This window comes from Drosophila kikkawai, chromosome 3R (genome assembly GCF_030179895.1).
Source record: "Drosophila kikkawai strain 14028-0561.14 chromosome 3R, DkikHiC1v2, whole genome shotgun sequence".
Taxonomy (NCBI): Eukaryota; Metazoa; Arthropoda; class Insecta; order Diptera; family Drosophilidae; genus Drosophila; species Drosophila kikkawai.
This window is the reverse complement of record NC_091731.1, coordinates 30,674,503-30,699,524: the sequence shown is the minus strand read 5'-3', so window position 1 is coordinate 30,699,524 and position 25,022 is coordinate 30,674,503. Positions and strand designations below refer to the sequence as shown.

The 25,022-nt window shown below is 36.2% G+C and overlaps 1 protein-coding gene across 2 annotated transcripts in view; it reads left to right on the top strand.

The window, feature by feature from the left end:
- The window catches only part of foxo (forkhead box, sub-group O), a 34,632-nt gene extending 11,023 nt beyond the window's left edge, over window positions 1–23,609 (top strand). Inside the window, exons 4-11 of one of the 2 annotated variants that reach the window (XM_017171270.3) lie at window positions 63–277; window positions 14,396–14,688; window positions 15,667–15,900; window positions 16,133–16,343; window positions 16,410–16,578; window positions 16,733–16,830; window positions 16,896–17,523; window positions 22,488–23,609. In XM_017171270.3, the coding sequence (XP_017026759.1) occupies window positions 63–277; window positions 14,396–14,688; window positions 15,667–15,900; window positions 16,133–16,343; window positions 16,410–16,578; window positions 16,733–16,830; window positions 16,896–17,300 (1,625 nt within the window). In that variant the 3' untranslated portion in view covers window positions 17,301–17,523; window positions 22,488–23,609. Of the gene's footprint in view, window positions 1–62; window positions 278–14,395; window positions 14,689–15,666; window positions 15,901–16,132; window positions 16,344–16,409; window positions 16,579–16,705; window positions 16,831–16,895; window positions 17,524–22,487 lie in introns of both variants that reach the window. The other variant, XM_017171269.3, reaches the window with a different exon arrangement.
- Window positions 23,610–25,022: the final 1,413 nt, after the last annotated feature.

Genomic DNA, 25,022 nt, shown 5'->3' with positions numbered 1-25,022 from the left:
ATCGAAAGATGATATAATATATATATTATGGTATTTAAAATTGGGGTTTTATTTTTTGACAGACTCACAGCAGGCTATACAGAACGCGAATGCGGCCAAAAAGAACTCATCGCGTCGCAATGCTTGGGGTAATCTCTCCTACGCGGATCTCATCACGCATGCCATTGGCTCGGCCACCGACAAACGACTGACTCTGAGCCAGATCTACGAGTGGATGGTCCAGAATGTGCCATACTTCAAGGACAAGGGCGATTCGAATAGCAGTGCTGGATGGAAGGTAGGATTTTCTTTTAAAAATATTTGTTGAAGAAATGGGGAGAGTTTATCTTAAAGATTTTTTAGAGGGTTTGTATTGGTTTCTTTAACTAAATATCTTTAGATACATTTTTAAAAAGGGTTTATTTGATAAAAGAAACGTTTTTATAAGAAGTTTCTATTTCTTAAAGGTCCTTTTATAGCCTTTAAAATGTGTTAAAAATTGTAAAAACAAAATAAAATGAGTTTTAGATAGTGTAGATATTTTTATAAATTTTAAGGCCAAGCTAACTAAATTTTTATAGTGTTAAAAACAAGCAGCAAACAAAAATCTTATAAAATAAAAACCTTAGCCTAACTTAACACTCTCTTTATCAACTTACTTCAGTAAATCTTTTCCCCAAACTCTACAGTTTACTTTGTCTTGTTTATATTGTCTTTCTTTCAACTTTGTATCTTTTTTTTATTCCCACAACGCTCTTTGGCTTTCAAATGGCAAATTCATTCGCAATTCGCATTTCGCCGGGCAAAACGGTCAAGTTCAGGGCCAACTCAGTCAAGTCAAGTCAAATGGAGTGAGAGTGGAGCTCTACAAAGCGGAGCCGCTGGAGCGTTGTTTGGCTTTCATATTTCAGCGTTTTGTGGTCTGCTTTTCGACTTTTATATTATGCAATCAACAGTTCAGTTGGAGTATATATATGTTTTTTTTTTATTTTATTTTTCTTTTTTTTCCATTTGTTACGTGTGTGAAATGTTTGTCATCGCCGGCATCACTTTTCCCCCTTGCTATCTTGACCGGATTTCCATTTTGTTTTTTTTGCAGAGTTTTTTGCAATTAATGCGCTTTATCTTCGGATCGTTTTTCGCTTTTGTTTACATCCAAGCATACGTAAATAAATAAATAAATAGACGCATGCACACATGCAGGGGCTAAATGCGTAAATCATGCTTCAATTTCATTTTCATTCATATTCAGATACCGGTTCCCCTTTAGTGGTTAGTCTAACTTTTCCTTTTCTGTTGTAAATTTTCTATGGGTTTAGGTGATTTTTTAAGGAAATACAATTGAGAGATAGAAACTAAATAAAGATATTGCAAAATTTTAAGTGATTTAATGATAAAATTAAGTTGGTAATAAAACTTGTTTGTTTAAATCTTTATTTATTTTTTAAGATTTTTTTAAACTCCGTTTTGACAGTTATTTAAGATTTAGTACCATTTAAATTATTTGTAAAACTTTTTATGTATTTCCCACCTGTAAATCTTATATATATTTGATTTATTTATTTATTTTGAAAATAATATACTACCGCTTCTCTTTATTTTATATTGTGAATTTTGTTCACCTTCCTCCTTTTTATTTTTTTTTTTTTATACTGATAACATTTGCTTACATAGACGAAATCCATGTATTTCACTTGTTTATACTATAAAACCTTTTTTTTAGGTTCTTTTTTTTTGCAAAATTATCAATAAAAGCCTGTAGAGTTCATTGACATTAACCACAAATGGGTAAACACTGTACACACTTGTGCCTTTTACTGAATCAAAGTAGAATTTATTTATATTTCAGGTTGCATTTAGGGTTTTGATTTTTGTTTATATTTCTTAGAACTTCCTGTGATCGATCCTCTACGGGATACGTGATCTCTGCTCAGCCATAAATCATTCGATCCACTCATATTTCTTGGTTAGCACAGTGCGTCATTCACGTGATTATTTTCTTTATCAAATTCGCTGATAATTCAATGCATAGAAAGCACAAGCACCCCTTGACTTGAGGTGCTTAAAAGACCAACAAAAAAGCCAAAGAATTTGCTGAGTTTGCTGCGAAGAAATTGAAGACGATTGATACCCGAAACTTTATTTTTTTTGCGCAGACAGCGCGCTTCCACAGAATTTTCGGTTTATTATTGTTTTTTTGTCAACTAGTATTGCATTATTTATATTAGTGTATTGTTTATAGTCGCATTTTTCACGGAAGTAGTCGGGGTCGACGACGCTTTGCCTGGGTTTTTTAGAGATTACGTAGTGGAAATAACACTCATCACCGTGATAAAGAAAATTTATTCGCGCGTCGCAGAAAGAGGTTAGTTGAGGCCTAGAGAGGCTTTCCAAGAATGCGAAAAATGTAAACAAAAGCTGCAATTATTGCAGGGATTTTTAGGAGTAATTAATGAGTGTTATTTGGTTTTATTTTGACGGGGGGGTTGCTGATAAGGTAAAGGTATTTTTAAGGAGAAAATTCAATTTGTAAAGGTAAAGGAATTTTTAAGAAGAAAATTAAATTTGTCATTGTTGTGGTGTCTTAAATTTAGAGGTAGAAATTTCTGAAATATTTTTTGAGATTTTTCTTGAGGTTTAATTTATGAACTTTTATTTAAGCTTCTTAATTTTGCTTAAAATCATTATGTTTTTCCTTTTCAAGTTTAAACTCCAACTTAATAATTTTATAAATAATTTTCTTTACATTTTTAATTATAATTTCTCCTGACTTAAAGCAGATATGAAGAGTTTAAGCTTAAATCTAGTTCTATTAATCATTAAATTTAATAAAATTCCCATGAATATCAGCTTCCTCTTTTGATAAAAAATAAAAGATTACCATAAAAATATCTGCCTTTAAGGAACTCCCTTATAAAAATAGACTCAACTATTTTTACAATTCTTTGGCATTATGAAAGGAAGAGTGTCTTTTGCGCATTCCTTTATAAAGTTTTATGACATTTTCCTAATTTATGCAACACGTTGTTGCCGTTGCCGCGTTCCACCTGACACTTGCTTCCTTTTTTCCTGTCCTGTCCTTCCTCCGCGTCGTCGTCGTCATAATAATAATAATAAAGAACGAAACGAGCGAAACACTCAAATGACATTTGTGGAATTTTAAATTTTTGCCACTCTGGGCGACTGCACCGCAAAGGCTTCCTCTTTTTCAGTGCTGTCTGATTCCGGATGGTAGTGGTGGCTGTGGTGGCTCGTGTCTTCATCATCATCCTCATCAGGTTTTTGGCCATTGAACTGCTGCCAAGTATTTTTTCCCCGCTGCCTTGCTCCTTTTATCAATTTATTTTTGTGTGAGCGCTTAGGTTTTTTTTTGTGTATTTTTTTTTTGTTATATTTTTGCCTCTTTTTAATTGGCAGCGAACCGCATCGTGTTATAAATATTTTTTTGGCTGCAACATTTTCGTGGTTTTTCACTTTCGGCCTGTGGAAGCGTCGCGCTTTGGCAATTATGTTTGGAAATTTCTGTAATTTATGACGCCTTCTTAGGTGGCATCTCCTACTATTTACGATCTGGCCGGGAATATGTACATTTCCTCATTTTATTATTGGGGAAGGCGTGAGGGATTTCGTGGAAAAGATATGTAGCGGAAAAGATCAGAGTTGGTGAGGATTAGAATTTATGGAATACATTTAAATACGAAGGAAAATCACACAAAAAGAAAATGAAAATATAATGGAAAATGCATTAGTTAAACAGCAAGGAAATAAATATTACTTGTAGAAAAACGTTTTTAAAAGCCTTGAACATATTCCTAGTTGTATATATTACAAGTTTCTCAATTTAATTTATTAGTTTTTACCCTATAAAAATGTTCCTTTGATGTTTAGATATAGTTAAGCTCCCTTAAGTCTAGTCTTTTCAGAGTTTTATCTAGATTTAACTTGATTGTTTGTCGGCATTCTTTTTTTTTGTGTGGAAAATTCCCGATTTGATTCAATTGCTTGTAATCAGAGATAACGTACGTAAGCCATATTGTGTAATAATATTATTATATCAGTAAGTGCAGTGGAAAACGTAGTAGTTTTTAACCTTTGGTTAACTTTGGCCTTATCAAAAAATAGGTCTTATCAAGGCAATGGCCTTGCCAAGAATGCACTAGAAGTAGTCCCAAGCGGAAGCCAAAGGGTGCAATGTGCACTGGGGGGTTTTTTTTTCTAAATAAATAAATTCTAAAGCAATATATAAATATGCAATGGGGGAAGTGGCATTCATTAACGTTTCGATATAGATGTGCACAGTGTTGCGTAATCAATTTGACACTTGACAGTGTCTCCTGCTGCCTCTCTTTTCTTTGTTGCTCTCCCCCTCATATTTATCAGGAATTTATCCCACATTTTCCCCGCTTTTCACGCTTGTTTAGAAGCGCATTAAGTATACGCACTGTTGGCCTGTTTGTGTCTTATTTCGCGTCGCATTTTATTTGGTGTAAAGTGCATTTTGAATGCAAAACGAAAACAATAACAAACAACAGCCACTTGAGTTGTATTTTTATTATTAAAAACAAAATAAAATCAGAGCTATAGCCTCTTGGTTTTGGCAGTTTGGCGTTGGAAGTGAAACGTGCAAATACTGGAAACAATCGAAATTTTTGGCCAACAAATTTCAAATAATCGCAACGAGAATGGGAATGAGAGCAGAGCAGAGCAGAGCGAGAACAAGAACGAGATCAGCACTCTAAAATCGCTAAGATCGTGCGCATAATATTCGTTTATAAATAAGCATTAACCTTGCTCCCCTCCGTCTCTCTCTCTGTTTCTGTCAAGCTATTTGGCGTATTTATTTCTATTATTTGCATGCAACTCTCAGTCTCAGTCAGTCCACTTGTTGTGCCGGCAAAACTGCGTAGTAGTAAGTGGGTATCACACGCCACCTTTTTTTCTCTCAGTGCCGCTATCAGGCCGAGGCGACACGGAAGCAAAGCCAGCCGCGCCCTCGTCTTCGTCACCAAAAAAAAAAAAACAAAAAATAAAAGAAAATGTTTGTTTTTTACGGCAGAAAGGGGCTCGAGCGCCTGTCTGTCAATGTAATTTCGCATTACTCAACATTCTCTTGGTACAAATATTTACATTTTAGTTGATCGCAGTTTAATTATAATCAATAATAATACTGTTCGACATCGTAAAACTGGCTTGAGGAATTTATACTCGAGTTACTGGCGGCTCTCTACTGCGCATTAATAATTTTTAATTTCTAATTGCTTTCATTAAGCACATTTGAATTCATTGACTTGTTTCGAATACAAATTCTTGAGTTCTATATGTTAAGGTTAAATGGGAAATGACTAAAGTTGCTCGAGTTGTAAATAATCGATGTTGTAATATTACTCAAAGTTATATACCTAACTTGAAAGAGTTAATGAATTGTATTGATAGGGTTCTTTAATTATATGTACTACTGATTTTAATAATTTTATATTGCAAAAACTGGATCTAGATGGTTTTTACTGCGTATTTACTGCGCCATTAAAATTTTTAATTAATAATTGCTTTCGTTAATAATTTGTAGCTAATAGAAAACCTTGGTTGTTTAATATACATATCACTTAATACCTTAATGATTCGGGACTTTAAAGTTTTTAATTGAATTACTTAACTCTACTGCGCCGTAATATTTTTTTATATGAGTTTAAACACTAAAATGTTGAGTAAATTTAAAATATAAAATATATACTATATATTTCTAATTTAAAAAATATTTTATAAAATATATACTTAACTTTAAAATGTCTAACTAAACTAAACTAAAATATATATTTTATATTTTTGACTTTTGTAATGTAATATCTCTTTGCATACCAAATATTTCGCATATTCCCCATAAAGATCCTGAATTATGACCTCTCTAAGCCCACCTGCAATGATTTATTTTATCTCAAAAGCATGCCAAATATTTCCGATATGAGATATATGACCTCGTACCGCCTGCAGTCCATAAATTGGTCACAAATTACTAGTCAATCATGTCTGGGTACTGCCAGACCCCCGTCTAGATCGTAAATGTGTGGCTATTAATTATGTTGCAGTTTCTCGCACGACGCACTCGGCTCTCGGTTGTGTGAGGTTAGTGTGTGTTGTATACGATTTCCCGGGCGTTTTATTGTTGTGCTAATTAACACCATGCCAGGCACTCGCCTCCGGGTTGTAAAATAGCGAAAAGCGAAAAACTCAAATGCAAAAATGTGTCTCTATGTTGGAAATTTATGCTTTTTGCTTTGAGAATTTTACGATTCGGGCACGAACTGAACCAGTCAGACGGAATGCAAGTGGCAGTGGGGCATGGCCGTAGACGGAGTCTGGTGTTTTTTTTTTCGGTAGTTTGGCATTACGGTATGGCCGAGAAGTCTGGCCCTGAGATATCCATCATTTATCCCACTTTCTGCCACACTTTTGGTTGCCTGTTCTTCAGCCTGCAAATGATGAGTTTTTGAGAATATATACACATAAAATATAATATTAATATGGTTCTGAGCACTCTGAATATAAATAACCATGTTGTCACTTTAATGAACTTCTTTCTATTAATAATTTTATTATTAAATAAAGGCAAAGCCTCTTAACAATCAAGGCAGCGCAAAACAAACTGGTTTTTCGAATGCCTTAAAATAAAACAAAAAAAAAAAAGAATTGCAAATTATTTATTGAGAATTTATCTCGTTAAAAATGCCACCCGTCGTCTGACTTTGTTAGCCCAGAAGCCAGAATCCAGTCTGGGAATCCAATAAATGTGCAATAATCATAAGAAATAAGCCATAAAATCAGCCAAACCGATGAGGTTGACCGCTTCGCTTCCAGAATATTGACCAAATTGCGATAAAAGTAAAACAAAAATAAAGCAACAAAATTTAGATCTAAGAATGTTGTATTTGGTTATACAAAAGATGAAATAGCTGTATACCCTGGAATTTAAAATTATAAGAATATTGAGGTTAAATATATAATTTTAAATACATATTTATTTTATGTTTATATATACAATTCTATATATATATATACAATTCTATATATATTTCAAATTTAAAATTTTAAGAAAAAGTCGATCCAAAAAAGGGCTTACTATAAAAACTACAAAACCTTAGCTCTTAAAATATGTAGCATACTTTTAAGAAGCAAATTGAAAGATTTTAAACTTCCGAGGGAAAACATGTTTATTATAATACACATTTTTAAAATGTTTATACATTAATATATATATTAATAAGAATTTTAGTTCATACTCCCCGGTTTACATACCTCTTTTCCCTATATATCGTATACAAGAACTCCCAAAAGAAAAAGTTTTTAATGGATTTATCACGATGACTTGGCTGAAGATAATAAAAATTATAATTTCTCTACGCCCTCAAAGACTGCAAGAAGGCGTGGCTTACACACACACACCCATACTCACACGCCCGATGACAACTTCAAATCGAAATCCCATTGAATGTCGCTCAAAGGCCACTTGCTTGGGTTCCGCCCACATTTATCACTCGATTTAGAGGCGGAGGGCCAGAACCGGAGCCATTCATGTCCAGTTAATGGCCAAAAGGGAGTCGGAGGAAAAAGGAAGGAAGGAAGCGAAACTAATGGGGCGGCCACACAGGATCGTAAATAAAGTTTTGGTGCAAATTGTTAGCCTCAGCCTTAAAGCAATTGGGGAATACTTGGAAATCGTTATTAAATTTGTGGCGCGAGTCTCTTTAAGCCTCGCCTGCCCCAAAATCCGCACGCGTAATCAATCAAGGATCTCAGCGAGTTGGAGTATTACGACCAGCCATAAGGGATTTGTAGCATTATATCCCTTTTTTTTTTTCTTTTATCCTTAATGAGTGTCTCAGCACGTAAACTAAGCAACGAATGGCCGGCAAGCAGACAGAAATACATTTATGAACTTGGCTCCAATTTGAGTTGCATATATTTTGAAGCAATGTCCTCGCCCTCAAGCTGAGTAACTCGAATATGTGAGGGTGATTGTGTTTGGCACACACAGAAATTGCACATCATTTGGCCCGATTTTGTCCTGGCAAAGAGTAAAGTGCAATTGCAAAAGTTTCAGTTGGTCTTTTGTGTTGGTTTCTAAGTTTGGTTAGGATTCGTTGGTTTTTACTTCTATTTAACACTTGTCCAAGTTGAATACTTTAATATTTTGACAAAAATATTGTTTTTAAATAAAAGAAATTAAGGAAAATATTAAAAATTCTTCAACTAGAAGTGATATTCCTTGAGAAAACCAAGATAAAGCTTAGTTATTAGATTGATTAACCAATTGGTTTATATTAACTCAATTTATTTTAATTATATTTTTTATTAAGAAATTAAAATATATTTTTTTTAGAAAAGGTTATTCCCAATATAACTTGTCAGTGTAATATTTGTAACTAAATGCATTCCCTTTGGCTTTTCTTTACCCTTGTCCCGAGACAAACTGCGCGACACTTATGGGTCTCCCTACAAAATGCACTTGTCCTGCGGAAAAAATAATAATAATGACAGACAGAAAGGATTTGCCGTTTAAAGTTCCCTCAGGTGGAAATCGAAACGCAGAAGCGCAGCAGGCAGAACCTTGTATATATATATTTTTGTCATTTGATTTCCGCTTCCGCTTGCCACGCAGGCGCCAACGTGTCCTGCGATTAATCGTCGCAGTCGCAGTGGCTGTCGCAAAAAGGCCCGCTTCCTATTCATAAAAGTTTGCCAAAAAAAAAAGTAAATAAAGAAAAGTAAACCCTAAAAGCGAAACTGAGAAAGAGAAAACTTTTGCAATTTCATATCATATCATCACATCATCATTGCGATGATAATGCCGCCTGTTTTATGTTCACATATCTTTACAATACATGAAGAGAGAGGGGGTAAAGCCTGCTGCTTTTATTTAGTTTTAGTTTGGTTGGAAATTCTCTCCCAGCAAATGGTTTTTTGAGTATGCAGAAATGGCTTAAATATTGATTTTAGATTGGGCCTTAGGCTTTAAGCGGGTTTAACCCTCTTGAAAAATGTGAAATTTCAGTGGAAATTTGCCACATTAAATCAGTTTTAGCTTATATAAGTCTCGATTTGTCATTTGATAAGAATTTAATGTTTGATTTGATCGATGTTTGTTCTAATTTGTTCCGCTTTAATGGTTCACTTGGTCTAGGTCATTATCTAATCAATTACAGCCTGGCATTTCGCTGATTTCTGGCCTGCCGCACGCGCCAGAAATCACTCGGCTTGGAATCCCATCAATATAGCCTGATCGTGATGCGTTTTCAAATTGCTTTGCAAATTGCTGCCATTTAATGGCACACACACTGTCAATGATCTTTGGGAATAAACACAATTGGCAAATATCAGAGCCATCTTTCTCTCCGCCGGAATTGTTTAAACAATTCATCAGTCTTCCCCGGGGTAAACAGGGTGCACAGAGCAGATTTCAATCTCTGAACCAGATCCCCATCATCATAAATTTGTTCCTGGGATTTGTTTAGTCTTTGGCCAAAGTGTTTACAAATTTTTACAAAACAAAATGTTTTGCTCAAACAATTCAAACATTTTCAACTGGAAACCAAACTTACTGGTCTGTGTTTTATAGTCTTTTTTTTTGTTGTTGTGGTTGTCTTGCCATTCCCGGTTATTCAAGAGTTCAAGGGTATGTGTTGTATACATTTGCATTAGCAAATGTCATGCTATTCTATTGCTTACCGGGTTTAATACTTGCTTGATTAATCGATTTTCTAAACCAGCTAATCAAGAGTTCAAGGATGATGTACATAGTATACTTAATATAAGCTTAATATTGTAAAAAAGCTGCCATAAATGAATCATATTCCCTGTGATATTTACCTTGATTCATACGCTTTTCTGCTTATTTTCTGCCCACTCGTAGTAGATTTTACAGAACAACACCTTTGCGAAACAATTAAATCTATTTTAGAATGATTACTGCAGTATTCTATAAGTATAAATTTGATTTGTTATATTTCTCGGAAGTCGTAGAATACAATCAGCTTTTTCCAGCAAAACAATGGCTGCCTAAGCAATTTAAATTCTTATATTTCCTATACCTTTTAAAGGGTATCTTCAAAGTCGATACTTTAAGGCAAATATAGATCTATTTTGCCTTATTTTTTTCAATATTAAATTTTAACTGGCCAGCCAGCAATTAGCTGAATGAACCGATGGACTAGATGTGGGGTTTTTTGGGGAGGGAACCGAAACAGTAGTAACCTGTTTTTTTTGGGGGAGTGAAAGGAGAGTGTGTGTCGTTTCAAAAATTTATATCTCAATTTCACATCTAAATGCGAATAATCTTTTTTCTTTTTTTTTCTATACCAGTCTGTGTCAGTGTGTGTGTATGTTGTGTCCATTGAGTGCTGTGGGTTCATTTGATTTGTGTGTGAGAATTGCTGCAGCTGTTTGGCATTGGGGCTGGATCTGGACCCACCTTCTCCCTGTTTCGAGGGGTTTAACCTTTTACCATAAACTGATATAGATCTAGCGAGCTTTATTTGCCGATTTGTGTTCATTTTTTGCCACTTTTCTTATTTTTTATTTGGTACTACGAACGTTTTTTGAAGTGCTGACAAGCCACAAAAAATTTGAATCCTTTTAAATTTGATTTAAAATGGATCTAAGGTCAAGCATTGAGTATGGAAATGTACAGAGAACTCTTTGTGACCTTTTGTAAATTTAAAAAAATTATTTAAGAGCACCTAACAAATTTTTAAAATTTAAAGAAATTTATAACTGATGCACTACTTCTTTCTTAATTAAAGAAATTTGCTCCTAATCATTTCAATATTAAAATGATGTTCCTTTGTGCAAGAAATTTACCTATTGGGAAGCCTCTCATCTTCTCTTGGAAAACCCACTTGCTTAGAATTATTGGGGACGACCCAGTTAACGCCACATGTCACTATATGCTAGACACGATTCGCGATTCCTCTGTCCCATAAGCCGCTCAAACGGCCCAATGAAATATGCATATTTGATATGAGATGACAGCGGCGTCATAGAGGAGGAAAAGAAGGAGGTTGCTCCCTCACAAGGGGATGCAAAAGATAAGGCCTCGAGGGGAGTCACCACCCCCATGAAAATGGGAATACTCTGGCACAGATTTAATATATTTTAGTGCTCCCCTTCGTCGCCAATTACTCATATAAATTATAAAGAAATGAATCAGGAACAAACCCGCCCCCCGGTTTCAGAGTCCATAAATAAAAGTTCTGCTGTAATAATTGTAATTGGTCAACGGGAAAACTTTAACTATGCGATTTCCAACCACCCATACCATTCGAATCCATCGATTTTGGGTCATTTCTTCAACCTAGCAACTCAATTTGCTGTGTGTGTGTAGTAGTTGTGATTGTGATTCACGCTGGATGCACATTAATTGTACACAATAAGGACTCGCACATATAATATCCTTGGCTACGAAATGTATGAAATTTCCATTTCTACTACAAGTGAATTCAATGGAAGCCCAGTTTTTCCGATTGCTTTTCTTGCGTTTGCCATGGATGCGCGAATTGTGGGAGGGAGATTGTGAGAGGTGACCTACATATGAATAAGTATGAGTGCACTGAGGAAAAATTATTATAAGAAATGTAATTAAATTTAAAATGGTTTAGTAAAGTAATTAGATTTGAATTTATTTCAGTTTTTAGCTAAAACCAGTTGGGAATTATAGAGAAATTTATGAAAAAAAAGCGAAATATATATTGAATCATATAATCCAAGCGTGGTAGGATGTTATTATTATGTATAATAATTTCTTTTGAAATATTAAAGTAAAATTTTTTGTTTTTAATTTCTAAAAATTTTCTCTAAGTGCATTCCAACGGATGACTGGGCACACATAATGCAGCTCCTTGGAAACCGAAGCCAGTGGCACTATATACACCCGATCCGACCCCGCCACGCACCCCGCACAGATCGGCATGTGGTCGCTGTCGCCGAGTCTCGCATATATCTCTCTCGATTTAATAGGCCCAATTAGTTAGATGAATTGTGAATGTTCTGAATGCCACGGCGTTCTTTTGGCATTTTTTTTGTTGTCTCCTTCTCTATCTGGCCAAGATTTAAGTTTATGAATATTCAATGAAGTGTGTGCCATAAATTATGAATGCCATTTGTTTGCATTTTGCCTTGATTTTATGGCCTTGAGGCTAAGCGAAGCAAGGGGGACCTAAAACGCACTCCTCTTTATGAAATATTTAATTAAAGTAAAGCAAAAAAATTATATTGAGTTTGAAAATTAAGGATAAAATGTTTAGAAACTTAAAAGTTATCTAGAAATATATTTAGCTAAGCTATAAAAAAATATTTAAAATAAATTCTTGGCCCAAGTTCTTATAGTAAATATCTTGATAATATCCGCTAGAATTTTCCTCTCTTCCAATTTTTTCCACCTTCCATTTAACCCTCTCCCTTCTGGCAAAAGAAAATAAACACTGCGAATTATCCAATTCAAAGTACTCTCTCATTACTCAGCCACCCACGATATTATACACATATATATTTATATAGATATACATCCAAGACATCCTGTTTCTGGGCGGAAGTTGGTTGGATAATTCCACAATCTGGCCATTAGCATAATCAGAACGTTTGCCAAGTGGCAGCTAGCAGGAAAAGGGAAAATGTTTGAACATGCTTGCTTGAGGGAGCAGGGGGAAAATGGGAAAATCCAGAGACGCCGCCGCACTTAAACATTTAAATAAAAATGATAACTTTATGCGAAGGGGTAAAATTAGAGGATAGCCAAAAATGTCATTACAGGACTCTCCTTCTTCCTCTCTCAGACGCAACAGTAGCTTCCACTGACGCCAAGTAAAAGTTTTTCCAAAAAAAAAGAAGAGGATAAAGAAAAATAGTCAAGCAAATCCAGAAAAGTATTAGAAAGTCTGCGGGGGCTTGGGGTTTTGGAGGCAACTCCTGTCTGCGAACAGGTTTCAGGTCGTCAGGCGGGCGTCTGTCTTGTCCTTCCTTTTGCCCCTTTCCTCCTGGATTTCTCCTGGTTACTTTTGCCTCTATGGGTACTTCTGTCTCCCCTCTGGGCCGCCCACTCACATGTCCTGACGTCCTGATGTCCTGGCAACGGTGATAAATGGCGCCAATGTGCCGCCTGGAGTCGCGACGCGTCGCAATCGCTTTTTTTTGGGATGTGCGGGATGTAGACACTGAAAAAAAACTAAGCTTTATCTAATTTATTAATTAAATTTATCAATATTTTAATTTGTATAAAATTAAGCAAGGATTAAACAGAAAATAATGAATAAAATAACAGAAGATAATAGGGATAATGTAGAAAGCTGAATCACAATATTCTTATTTCAGTTTAAAAATATTTTCTTGCTTTTTTAGTTAAAGATTATTATTAAATTGTATTAAAGTTTTTAAATATGTTTATTAAATATATTTGATAATATTTTTTATTTTCAAAAACCTTAAAAAACTTGCTAAAATAATTAAAATAGATTTTTAGATTTAGGAATTAATATTTCCCTATTTCTTATTTTAAGATATATTATAATTATTATATATATTCTACTTATATTTTTTTCTCAATGTGTACAAATTTTAGGTTGCTGAAATCTGCGGCAAGTTGCCTTTTTCAGTTAGTTTAGTTTGTAATGCTCCATTTAGTTTTGGCTCATCCCAGTCTACTTTCTTCTTTTTTTTTGTTGGTTATACCCAAAACCCATTCGGGGGAAAAAAGATCCATCTGATGACAAATCCACACTAAACGTGTTTGATTCTATTTGTTTCTCTCGTTTTTTTTTTTCTTTCTACACCCGGTGACATGTAATTGTCCTCTTTTTTCCCGCACCTAGACAGGATTGGATGGGATGGCAAAGGATAGAGCCTGGGTTGTGTGTAGTCGATGTCGATTTGCTGTCATTACGCTGCTTACACGCGGTTATTTATGACAATTGTTGGAAAATATGAATTGACAGCGACTAGGACGACTACGACGACGACGACGGCGACAGGCGACGAGGTCTAGTGAAGACATCTTCCAATTAGGGAGCAGGGAATACGGAATACGGGATACGTATCTGTATGTTCCAAGGAAATAAAAACGTCGACAGACAATTGAATGGCACAAGAGACTCTGGCGAAAAGGAAAGCGCAGCCAGCAGCAGTTTTCCTTCGTCACCAAAGCGATTGCTTGCGAATTGTTACATCAGCGCAATGAGCTCGTTTTTAGAGAAAGAAAAAAGAAAATAATTCAGGGATTTGCAAATTTAGCAATTTGATTATTTTTCTATTTTTTGGTATTTTTTTGTATTTTAACATGCAGAAAATTTTACATTTTAGGTTTGAATGATAAGAGCTTTAAAAGAGTTATTTATCTTTCTAAAATTCTCTATATTTTCTTACTTTTATCTTTCAGAACTCCATCCGTCACAATCTGTCGCTGCACAACCGCTTTATGAGAGTGCAAAACGAGGGCACCGGCAAGTCCTCCTGGTGGATGCTCAACCCCGAGGCCAAGCCCGGCAAATCGGTGCGTCGTCGTGCCGCCTCCATGGAGACATCGCGGTACGAGAAGCGACGTGGACGGGCCAAGAAGCGTGTGGAGGCACTGCGTCAGGCCGGTGTTGTTGGTCTAAACGATGCCACGCCCTCGCCAAGTAGCAGTGTATCCGAGGGATTGGATCATTTTCCGGAGAGTCCGCTGCACAGGTAACTACCAACTGCGAGTAGAAGGCTTAGATTAGAGTAGATAATTTATTGCTTAGCTTGAAAGTTATTTTATTAATAAGAAATTAAAGTATAAAATATATTTTTTTGTTTAGAAATATCGTTAAAGTTTGCATATCGTTTGTTTAAATGGGTTTAAAAGTTTAAAAATTCTTAAAGAAATTGTTCTTGTTAAAAAATAGTTTATATTCAAATTAAAGTAAAGAAAAATAACCACTGTTAATTTGAAGCAAATTTATAGTTTAGCATAATAAATTTATGGCATTTTCTGGCTCAAAAACATAATTTTTTTGCTGGCAATTAATTTAAATTGATAAACAATTATGCAAAAACAATTTTGAGATTTAATTACTATTACTATATATCGGTAATAACATAGTTCATGGTGTAACTTGTAAAGTCATTAAATAAAGCGTTAAAGGTTGGAATTTAGAATAGTGTCACGATTCTGAGACGTGAGACAAGTCTTTTAACTAAGAAATTAGCTTGCTTAAAGTAGGAATTTTCTTGTATTTAAAATAAAGTTAGGAAATATATAATTTCATTGAATTGCTAAAAAAGCCCTCTGTTATGGTATTTAATATACAATTTTTAATAAATATAAGCATGTGATAATATTTTTTCCTTCTATGTTTTTAATAATATTACAAGCTTCTCTTTGAAATAATATTCCTCACCTATGTATATATACACTTAAGTAATAGTTTTTAGCTAGTTTAAGTAGTGCTTTTAGAGCTTGACTAATTTTTTAATCAATTTATAAACTAGCAATCGTGCAATCTTAACTTTTACTTGTATGACAAATTGGCCAGTTTTGTAGCCTTTCCTTGAGGCGTACTTCCGTCTTTAGTCTTATGTCTAAGTTATATTATATTTTAAATTATTTTATTCTATATTTTATTTATTTATTTCTTATTTCTTTCTTTCCCTTTAATTTTCTTTTTAACTGCGTCAATAAAGTGGCGGCGGCTTCCAGTTATCGCCCGATTTCCGGCAGCGCGCCTCCTCCAATGCCAGTTCCTGCGGACGCTTGAGTCCGATCCGCGCCCAGGATCTCGAGCCCGATTGGGGCTTCCCCGTTGACTACCAGAACACAACGATGACCCAGGCCCATGCCCAGGCGCTGGAAGAGCTAACGGGCTCCATAGCGGACGAGCTGACGCTGTGCACCCAACAGCAGCAGCAGCAGCAAGGGTCAGTTTACTCGATGGCTGTTTTTGTTTATTAATTGTTTTTGGTTTTTACGTTTTTGTGTAAATATGTGTTACCCAAAAACCATTATAATATTATATTATTTTACTGCATGACCAAACTTAGCTAAAGCTTTGTATGCCGCCAATGGAATTTGGATTATATTTGAAAATCAGATCTATAAAGTCACCTTTTCTTTCGTTCTCGCCACCCAACGATCGTACGGCTGGAGCAGATTCAGTGCCGCCTCCGGGTTACCCACGCAGCCACCCCCGCCGCCCTATCAGCCGCCGCAGCATCAGCAGCAGGCGCAGCAGCAGCAACAGTCACAGTACGCCCTCAATGGCCCCGCCCTCAATGCCAGCGGCTATAATACGTTGCAGCCACAGTCGCAGTGCCTGCTGCATCGCTCCCTCAACTGCAGCTGCCTGCACAATGCAAGAGATGTGAGTAAAACGAAAGACCTTGTAATAACAAGATGCATAACGAACGCATTCCTCTTGCTTTTGCAGGGCCTATCGCCAAACTCCGTGACCACCACAATGTCGCCCGCCTATCCAAACAGCGAGCCCTCCTCGGACTCCCTGAACACGTACAGCAATGTGGTGCTCGATGGAACCACGGACGCTGGTTCGCTTCTTGTCCAGCAGCAGCAACAGCAGCAGCAGCAGCAGCTGGAAGGTAGCCTAAACTTCCTCTCTATCTCTATATATGTCTTCCCTCTACTATATATCTGTGTATCCCGCTTATCTTCTCTAATCCCTCTAACCGTCTGCGAAACTCCACCCATTTCGATGCGAAATGTTAGATAATAACTGCGCCTCTACTTTGATAGGACAATGCCTGGAGGTGCTCAACAATGAGGCGCAGCCGATAGACGAATTTAATTTGGAGAACTTTCCAGTGGGGAATCTGGAGTGCAATGTAGAGGAGGTGATATATCATTACAACAGAGTTTTGAAATATATATTAATATCTTAATATTTATATTGTAATAGCTTTTACAGCAGGAAATGAGCTACGGCGGCCTGCTGGACATCAACATACCCTTGGCCACTGTGAACACCAACCTGGTCAACAACAGTGTCGGCGGTGGCTCGACCCTTAGCAACCTCAGCAACCTCAGCGGCCTCTGCAATCTGAGCAGCAATTCCGGCAGTAATCCCAGCCTGAATCAGCTGCAGGCTCAGCTCCAACAGCAGCAGCAACTACAACAACAGCAGCAGCAGCAACAGCAGCAGCAACAACACCAGCAGCAGTTGTTGCTTAATAACAACAATAACAACAGCAGCAGCAGCAGCAGTCTAGATTTGGTGACACAAACGGCCAGCACAAACCTAAACGCACGAGTCCAGTACTCACAGCCCAGTGTGGTCACCTCGCCGCCCTCCTGGGTGCACTAGATCCGATGATCCACGATGATCCATAGTCGTTAGGTAACAAGTGTGTGTGTGCTTGAGTGCATGTGTGTTGTTTGTGTCGCCAATGGAACGCTTTAAAACGCTAATTCTAAGGACAATAGTGTAAAGTGGAAGCAAAGGAAGTTGCCGCAACAGCAGCTGCAGGATCAGTGAGCAGGAGAGAAGGCAGAAGCCGCAGCTGGTTAGCCACTAAAAAGTTTACAAAGTGAGTAGAAAATTGGGGAAAAAATCAATAAATTGGTATAGTTTTAATCTTAAATCTTATTAAGAAGTATCTGAAAGCACCCACCCCAACTCTGGTCGGTTTCAATTTACATCAGAGCTCTAAAAGCTATTCAATGTGACAGCATAAATTATGTTAATAAACGTCATTTCATGGCGCGCATTTTATGAATATGTAAAATATGAAAAAGTGGCACAGACCGGAGGAGAGAAACCACCACACTCCCCCGTGAATTCTTTAAGGGATTTTTGCTTTCCGTTCCTCCACTTTTCCCTGTCCTGTTTATATACAAATCGTCTTCAGTTGACTTCATTTCACCCATGAATCTTTTATGGACATTTTGTTTCGTTTCCTTCCGAATTTTTCTTTTCTTGGCCGCGGAATTTGTACTTATTATGTGTTTCCATTTCTTTTTTTTTTTGCCTGCTGCTACTTGAGGGCAATTACACGCGTTCAATTATCATAATACATTGTCAAGAGGAGTTGCTGCTTCGTGTCCTTGTTCCTTTTTCAATTTAAGCGCTTTTAAAGTGAGAGCTAGCCTCGCGCTTGGCGCTCACTCAAATTATGGCAAATTAAGTCAATTTACCTAAGCCATAAAATATGTAAGAGGCCACTTTGCTACCTGGACGAGAGACCAGGATACCTCCTGGCCCGTGTGTCCTTTCCAGCGCTAATTTGACTGGCCAAGCGAGAAGCGAAGCCAAGGGAAACAGCCCGAGGGCCAATTCTCAGCTCTAGCAAACCGCCGAGCAAATTCGTCAAGGCAACCCCCCCAAACTGAATTTCCCTAGCTTTTCCCCCACGAAAAGCAAATGCTGAAAAATTAATTACGTCCTTAGGGTGACTTATGCATGCCACTGATATCTGACCCCTCGTCAGGTGGACTCTGAAGTTGGAAGGGGAACTCCTCGGCTCAAATCAAGCGCGTTAAACGTTGCTAATATTGAAAAATTACACTGCTGATGGGTGAGATTGTTTAATGGCAGAGATTTTAGCAGGGTTTTGAGAGTGTTTTTGATTGAAATGTGTTTATTTTTTATAAGAATATAGGAATTTATAGGAAAAGCTTGTAAAGGTACCTGGAAAAAGGATAAAAATTTTAATTAATGGTTTAAGTTTAAAAACTTTAATGGATTTTATGAAGTTTTTCACTTAATTTTTCCTAAATTTGGTTTTATTTTGTGTGTTATTTGTAAATCAATGCAGGAGTTAAATTTTTATAAACCTACATTTTTACGTACTTACAAAGTATAAAAGGTTCGCTTTGCTATTATTTGATTAGAACATTTCTTACAGCTTCTAAATTTATAATATTTAAATGACCAACTTCTTGGAGCTAAACTTTTACAGCCTCTCAATTACACTCCCACTCTAAACCTGAAATTTGTGGTTCCACTTAAAATTCCTACAACTTAACTGTCCTTTTTTTTATTTCTATTTCAATGTCACGACTGGCGGCAACTGTCACCGCGCATTTTTGCTTTGTGCCAAACTTCAGCGAGAGCAGGCGAGGTGAGGCGCTGGGAAAAAAGGTCCTTGGGGACTGGGGAAAACCTTTGTCCACACAAATTGAATTCCTCACTAAGTTGCTGCTGTAAGCCAACAATTAGAAAACAGCAAAGCGACCAGAAAAAAAGAAATCAAATGAAAGAAAAAGGACCAAGTTGCCAAGTAGAAGGACAAAGTTGTAACTTTATCAAGTTTGGCGCCAATCGCATGACGTGCTAATAAAATAAAATTTGCCAGCGAAGAATTCGAAATGATTTCGAAATTTATGCCAAGTGCAAACTTTTGTGTTTGCTGGGCTTCCTTTTTTTTTTTTGTCTCCGCTTCATTTGAGTGAATAATTTGAATTGCATCAGCAGTGGATTTCCATTTCCATTTCTTTCACTTTTTTTTTTTTTTTTCATAATTCACCCAACTGACAGCGGCTAGAGGAATTCCTTTCTTATTATGCTAATGCCTTAAAGTGGCCCCCCTCTCTCTGTGCATATTTAATAAAGAATTTCATAAGGATTTGTGTAACTTTAAGCGAGGGCAAGGGCTGGTGTCCTGGATAGGCTTATTAGCCAGGAGCAGCGACACATGCCACTCAATAAGTTGCCGCAACGCAACATCTGCCCAGGAGGCAGCAGCAGCGGAGTCGTCCTATAAAACGCTGAAATGTTGTAAAATCTGAATGGAGGATAGGGGATACGGGCTAGGGGGAGGTGTGGAAATCACATCATCGTCCGCAGATTGACTGACTTGACACATAATAAAGTCACACTCAAATTATGGCTGCAGATGCTGTGCCACCAAGGGGGCAAGAACTTACCATTCTCTTGGCTTTTAAGACACCGAAAAAAATATAAAGAAACATTTTAAATGAAATGACAAATTTTAAGTTTGATTTTAAAATAAATTTAGATATAGTATAATGAGGATTTGGTTTCAAACTGGTTTAATTTTTGTTATGTTAATCGTAAAAACAAGTCTTATGTTTTTGTCTTCAAAATTTTACTATAATTCCCAACTGGTTCTGTACTTTAATATACTTTTTTAATTATTATTAAAATGAAAAAGAATGTGGATTTGGATTTATAGAAATATTTATTACATTAACCTTTTTCTCATAGTTTTTAACTTAAACTTATACTAATTTCTTACTCAATATTAATGCTCAAATATTTCCAAACTAATTTTTCCCAGTCCATATTTAACAGGGGGTGCAGGTCGGTTGCCCTGGTGAAACCGCGCGTGAAACACAAAGGCATTTTCAGGCAATTTATTAGTTGACAAAAAGAAGGAAACAAAAAAAAAGAAGAAACGTGCAAAGGGGCCCGGAAAATGGGGGGAAAAATATGCGGCTTCGTTGCCGCGGCCTTTACATTTTTTTTTTCTCTTTATTTTTGGTCCTGGCAACCAGAGATTTGGAGGAGACCACCGCAAGGACCACTACAAGTTTCGCTTAGGTGTTGAAACTTGTCCGCAACTCGCTGAATAATTCAGAGGGCCAAAAACTTTGCTGCCTCCCGGCTCACATTTGATTAAATTTTAATGCCAGTGCACCATCATTAATAAATTCCCAGCGGGGTGAAGTTTGAATAAATTGAATTAGCGACAGGATTTTTTGTCCTGCGGGAGCTAATCCCCGCAGATTGTTTGACAAACTTTGGACAGGTTTGCCCATCACCGAAAGGCCGGCAGTGTCAGAACTAATTGCCCAGCAAAGTGGTGGTAAAAAAGTGCGAGAAAGTGTAGGAAAAACTGTAGACCCTGCATAGGCATTGGCATTCAAATGAAAATTTCATTATCCTGTGCCGGGAAATCAATTTGTCAGCGCGCTGGGGAAATGCGCGTTTTCATCGTACAAATTGTCAAGCAATTTAATAACATTTAAGCTGCCAACGGCGGTTACAAATGATAAGCGAGGACACACACACAGAGAGAGATCCTGATCCAACAAGGACCTGTTCGTGGGTCCTTGTGGCAACAAACCGCATTTACACTCACTTAACTCGACACGATGCGGAGGTCGTAGCCTCCATGGTTAGCTTTTCCCTTTTCCTGAGCAGGGAAAACAATTGCCGGCAGGAAAAGTGGGATGGCGGGGAGGAAGGCGGAAAAACGGCTTGTGTACGTACAAGCTGCTTAAGGTCCTTAAGGACCTCTCCCTCTCTCTCCCTCGAACGCATGTTCAAACAAATAAAGCTCTGCGAGCGGTTTAAACACTTGTTGCATGGACAAAGGATAATAATGACGTGACAGTCAGGAGCTCCAGCGAGGACCATAAAACACACAGACATAAGACACGTTTGGCTTTACACAGTAAATAATTTAAGGTGTATTTTATTTTTAAGAGAGATTTTTAAACAAAATTGTTAGAGAGAATTAAAGAGAAGAGGTTTGATTTACTTTGATTATTAAACCTCTAATCCTTTCTTTTTATTTACTTTCAAATAGTAAAAGAAAGAATCCAGAATTTCATTTTTGTGTAAGTAATAAAGCAAACATTAGGCTCACTTTTGTTATAAACTGGCAAGGTGTTAGCAAAGGACTTGCCAGAAAGGGGCAAAAGACTGGCAAAGACACCTGGTGGCTTTCTTGTCTTGTCCTGCACCTCTCCTTCCTTGAAAACCCCTCCAAATATGTATTATACCCAAGGCATCTAATCAGGAGGGGGTCATGACATGTAGTTATACACCAAAAAAATTTAATGCCCCCGCGGGTGTTGGCCATAAAGCGCTCATAAGTAGGCAATACCCCTCGCACTTGGCACTCGTTCATCTTCATCTTCAACCCCAACCCCTTGCAGCAGCTTTCATCTCTGATTCTGGGCTGGCAGCTCCTTCAAAGTGCCGCATAAAATTCAATTGCAGGCCATAAAAACTGCGCGTGATCTACATACCCAATATAATCTAAAGCTGTAACTAATAAAATTGTGTCAGCGATAAGCGCTGGCGAGGAAAGGAGCTTTGATTTTTATGTTTTTCAAGGGAATTTATTGAGCCAAGGAGGAAGAAATCTTATTTTAAATGTTTAGCTTTGCTGTTGTCGTTTTTATGGCATAATTTTTTGGGCCGTTTGTAGTTTCTATCTTGCGGGAAGGGGGAATATATATTTGCATAAAAATTGCCCAGAAGTGGAGGGGAGGAAAGTGTCTTTCTCTATCTCCGTCTCATCAGACTATGCTTATGAATATTTCGGAGCCTGCCAAGTGTCAAGTGCCATTACTAGCCCCTCTTCCCCCCAAAAAAGATATAGAGAAATCTGAATAAATTAGCTCTTTAAGAGGGTGAAAAGGAGGCCTTGTCTTGGTCATTGTAGGACATGCTGATTGTCCTTATATGAAGTGTTGATGTGGAGATGATTGTTCCATTGAAATTTAACTCTACTTTATAGCTCAGCTTCTATTTTAAATTTTACTAATAGTTTTTTGTATATTTCTATTCTCGTTTCAGGATAAATCTGGTCGCTTCTAATCTAACATACATACAATACATATACATAGATATATAACTACATATATATATATATATATAATATGCATTACAAATAGAAAACGAAGCATACAAATAATACCAATTAATCACCAATAATTAGATGCTACCATCATTAGTAAAATTCTCTGTTGTGGCAATGCAAAAAGGAAAAGGAAAACTAAAAACAAGCAACTTTGTCAGCTATCGAGGGAAAATTTTGAATTGAAAAGAAACCACGGTTTAGTCATTAAGTTCAACTTTGTACATATTAATTTTAATAACCTTGACGTAATGCAACAACCAACCAACAAATAATAATAATAATAATAATAGAACCTCTACTGATAATGAAAACAAGCGTAAAACGTAAACTAAATGTTCGGACAACTAAATGGAAAACTATATTCATTCGTCAAGCTATCATGGAAAGAAAATAAGAAATAATACGAGAAAAACAAAGGCAAGAAAACCTACAACAACAAACAAGAAATTAGCACAATTATGTAATAATTTATGCTTAATTAATGTATTTAATTGAAAACAAAAAAATCTAATTGTAATTGTATATTTTTTCTATAAACAAAAAGAGCAAACGAAACCCTTAAAGAAGAAACTTGTGTAAAAATTATGCTTAAGATTCGTAATGGAATACGTAATAAATTCTCCGGTTAGTTAGCATCAGGATCAGCTTACGATTAAACCCTCCCCACCCCCCAAATCCCCTTTTGTTACCCACAAATAATATGTAGATTGTACGCATTAAACAAACAAACGATAACAATGAAAACATTAAACCAATTGAATGTAATTCATTGAAATTTCAAATATTAGTAAATGTAAATGTTGCTAGGCAAAAAATTAGGAATACGAGAAAGAAAAACCACAGAATATCCGCAAAAACCCCCAGAAACCCTAAAAACCACAACTAGAAACCAGAAATAACAAGCAAATACAACAACATGCGCATCATTGTGTACTATTATGGGCTAAATGTTAATTATTAACTAGATTGTACAATTCAAATGTAGTTCATACTATTTAAAATGCAAAAACGGAGTGAAGATGAATAAACTGATGATTCAATATAAGAAACAACACCAATATCTCGTCTTTTATATATGTACATATGTGGCTAAAAGGAAAATTAAAAAAAATAATAATAAAATAAAAATATAATAATAAAAAAAAGATCCCTACCCGGATTCGAACCCTCAACCTTCTGCATAACCAGTTTCAAAACCAGTTTTACACACAGTAACGCTATAATTCCCAAGTCGTTATTCCGCAGCGTTCATTTAAGGCTAACCTCTTGTTCTGGGCAATCCTCACAAATTGCTTACGTCATCAAGTCGATCTTGAACTCAAGCGAATTTCACAACCACAAGACATTGAAAGTTATTCGTTGTTTGCAAAAACAACTATTAAATATTAATCGTTGCACAAAAAATAAGAAAAAGCTATTAAAAAAGATATCAAAGCTCTTAACTTTAACCTTCACCATGAAGGCGTCTTCAAGACGCAGGAACTGTAAAGTTTCCAAGATATATAAACGATTCAAGCGATTGCAAAAGCTCAAAGATCGGTGTGAACCAATGGATATAGATGTTGATATTAATCCGATTAATTCTCCTCCTCCAAACGATTGTTGCGAGCCAATGGAAGTCGATACCTCCACCGATACACAGGTAGCTCAAATTGAACCTAAGCCACCACCACAAAGCCAAGTATCTGTATCTGTTAGTGTTACCATAGTGCCTCTGCTGCCACGTACAAGTAACCTGGATGCAGAGTTATAAATGAAATAATTCAAATATTAATTTATTTTTTTTATTTTTATTGGGGTGTTTTAATTTATTTCCACAAAAATCGCACTTGCCACTACAAAGGAACTGGTGCTTTGACACATTTTAAATATCAATTAATTAAAGTTTGTTTTTATCTTTTTGGTCGGCACTGTATGTACTGTTAGGTATTAGGTTTATAACTTGGATAAGTCGCACCTAGTTTCCACACCCTGTGTTTTACTTGACGTCACTGTCGGTAGTATCAGATACCAACTTAAAGCAGTTTGTAAATTCTAATAAAAGCAGTGCTGTCACTGAAAATAAAACATTTATTTAAAAAAATAAAAACACTTTAGTTAACAAATAAATTATTGATAAATTTATTTTATTTTTATTTTATTTATTTTGTTTAAAAATAAGTTTTTAAGAATTTTCTTTTGAGCATAAGCCAACGGAAGCCACTACAAAGAAGCTTAAGCTGTAGTTAATATTTTTATATTTATTATATTATTATATTATTAAATGATTATTCTATATTTTCTATATACTTCAATTGTTGCTAATTTTATTTAAATTTGTATAGTTTAATAATAATTTAAGTTAATTTTCCTTAATAAATATGAAAAACTACGTTAAGATCAGCTGGTCTGCCTCTGCTCAGTGCCTCCGCTCATTTCCGATTTAATAAACAAATAAAGGCACTTCCCCAACACCTCTTCCACTTCCCGTG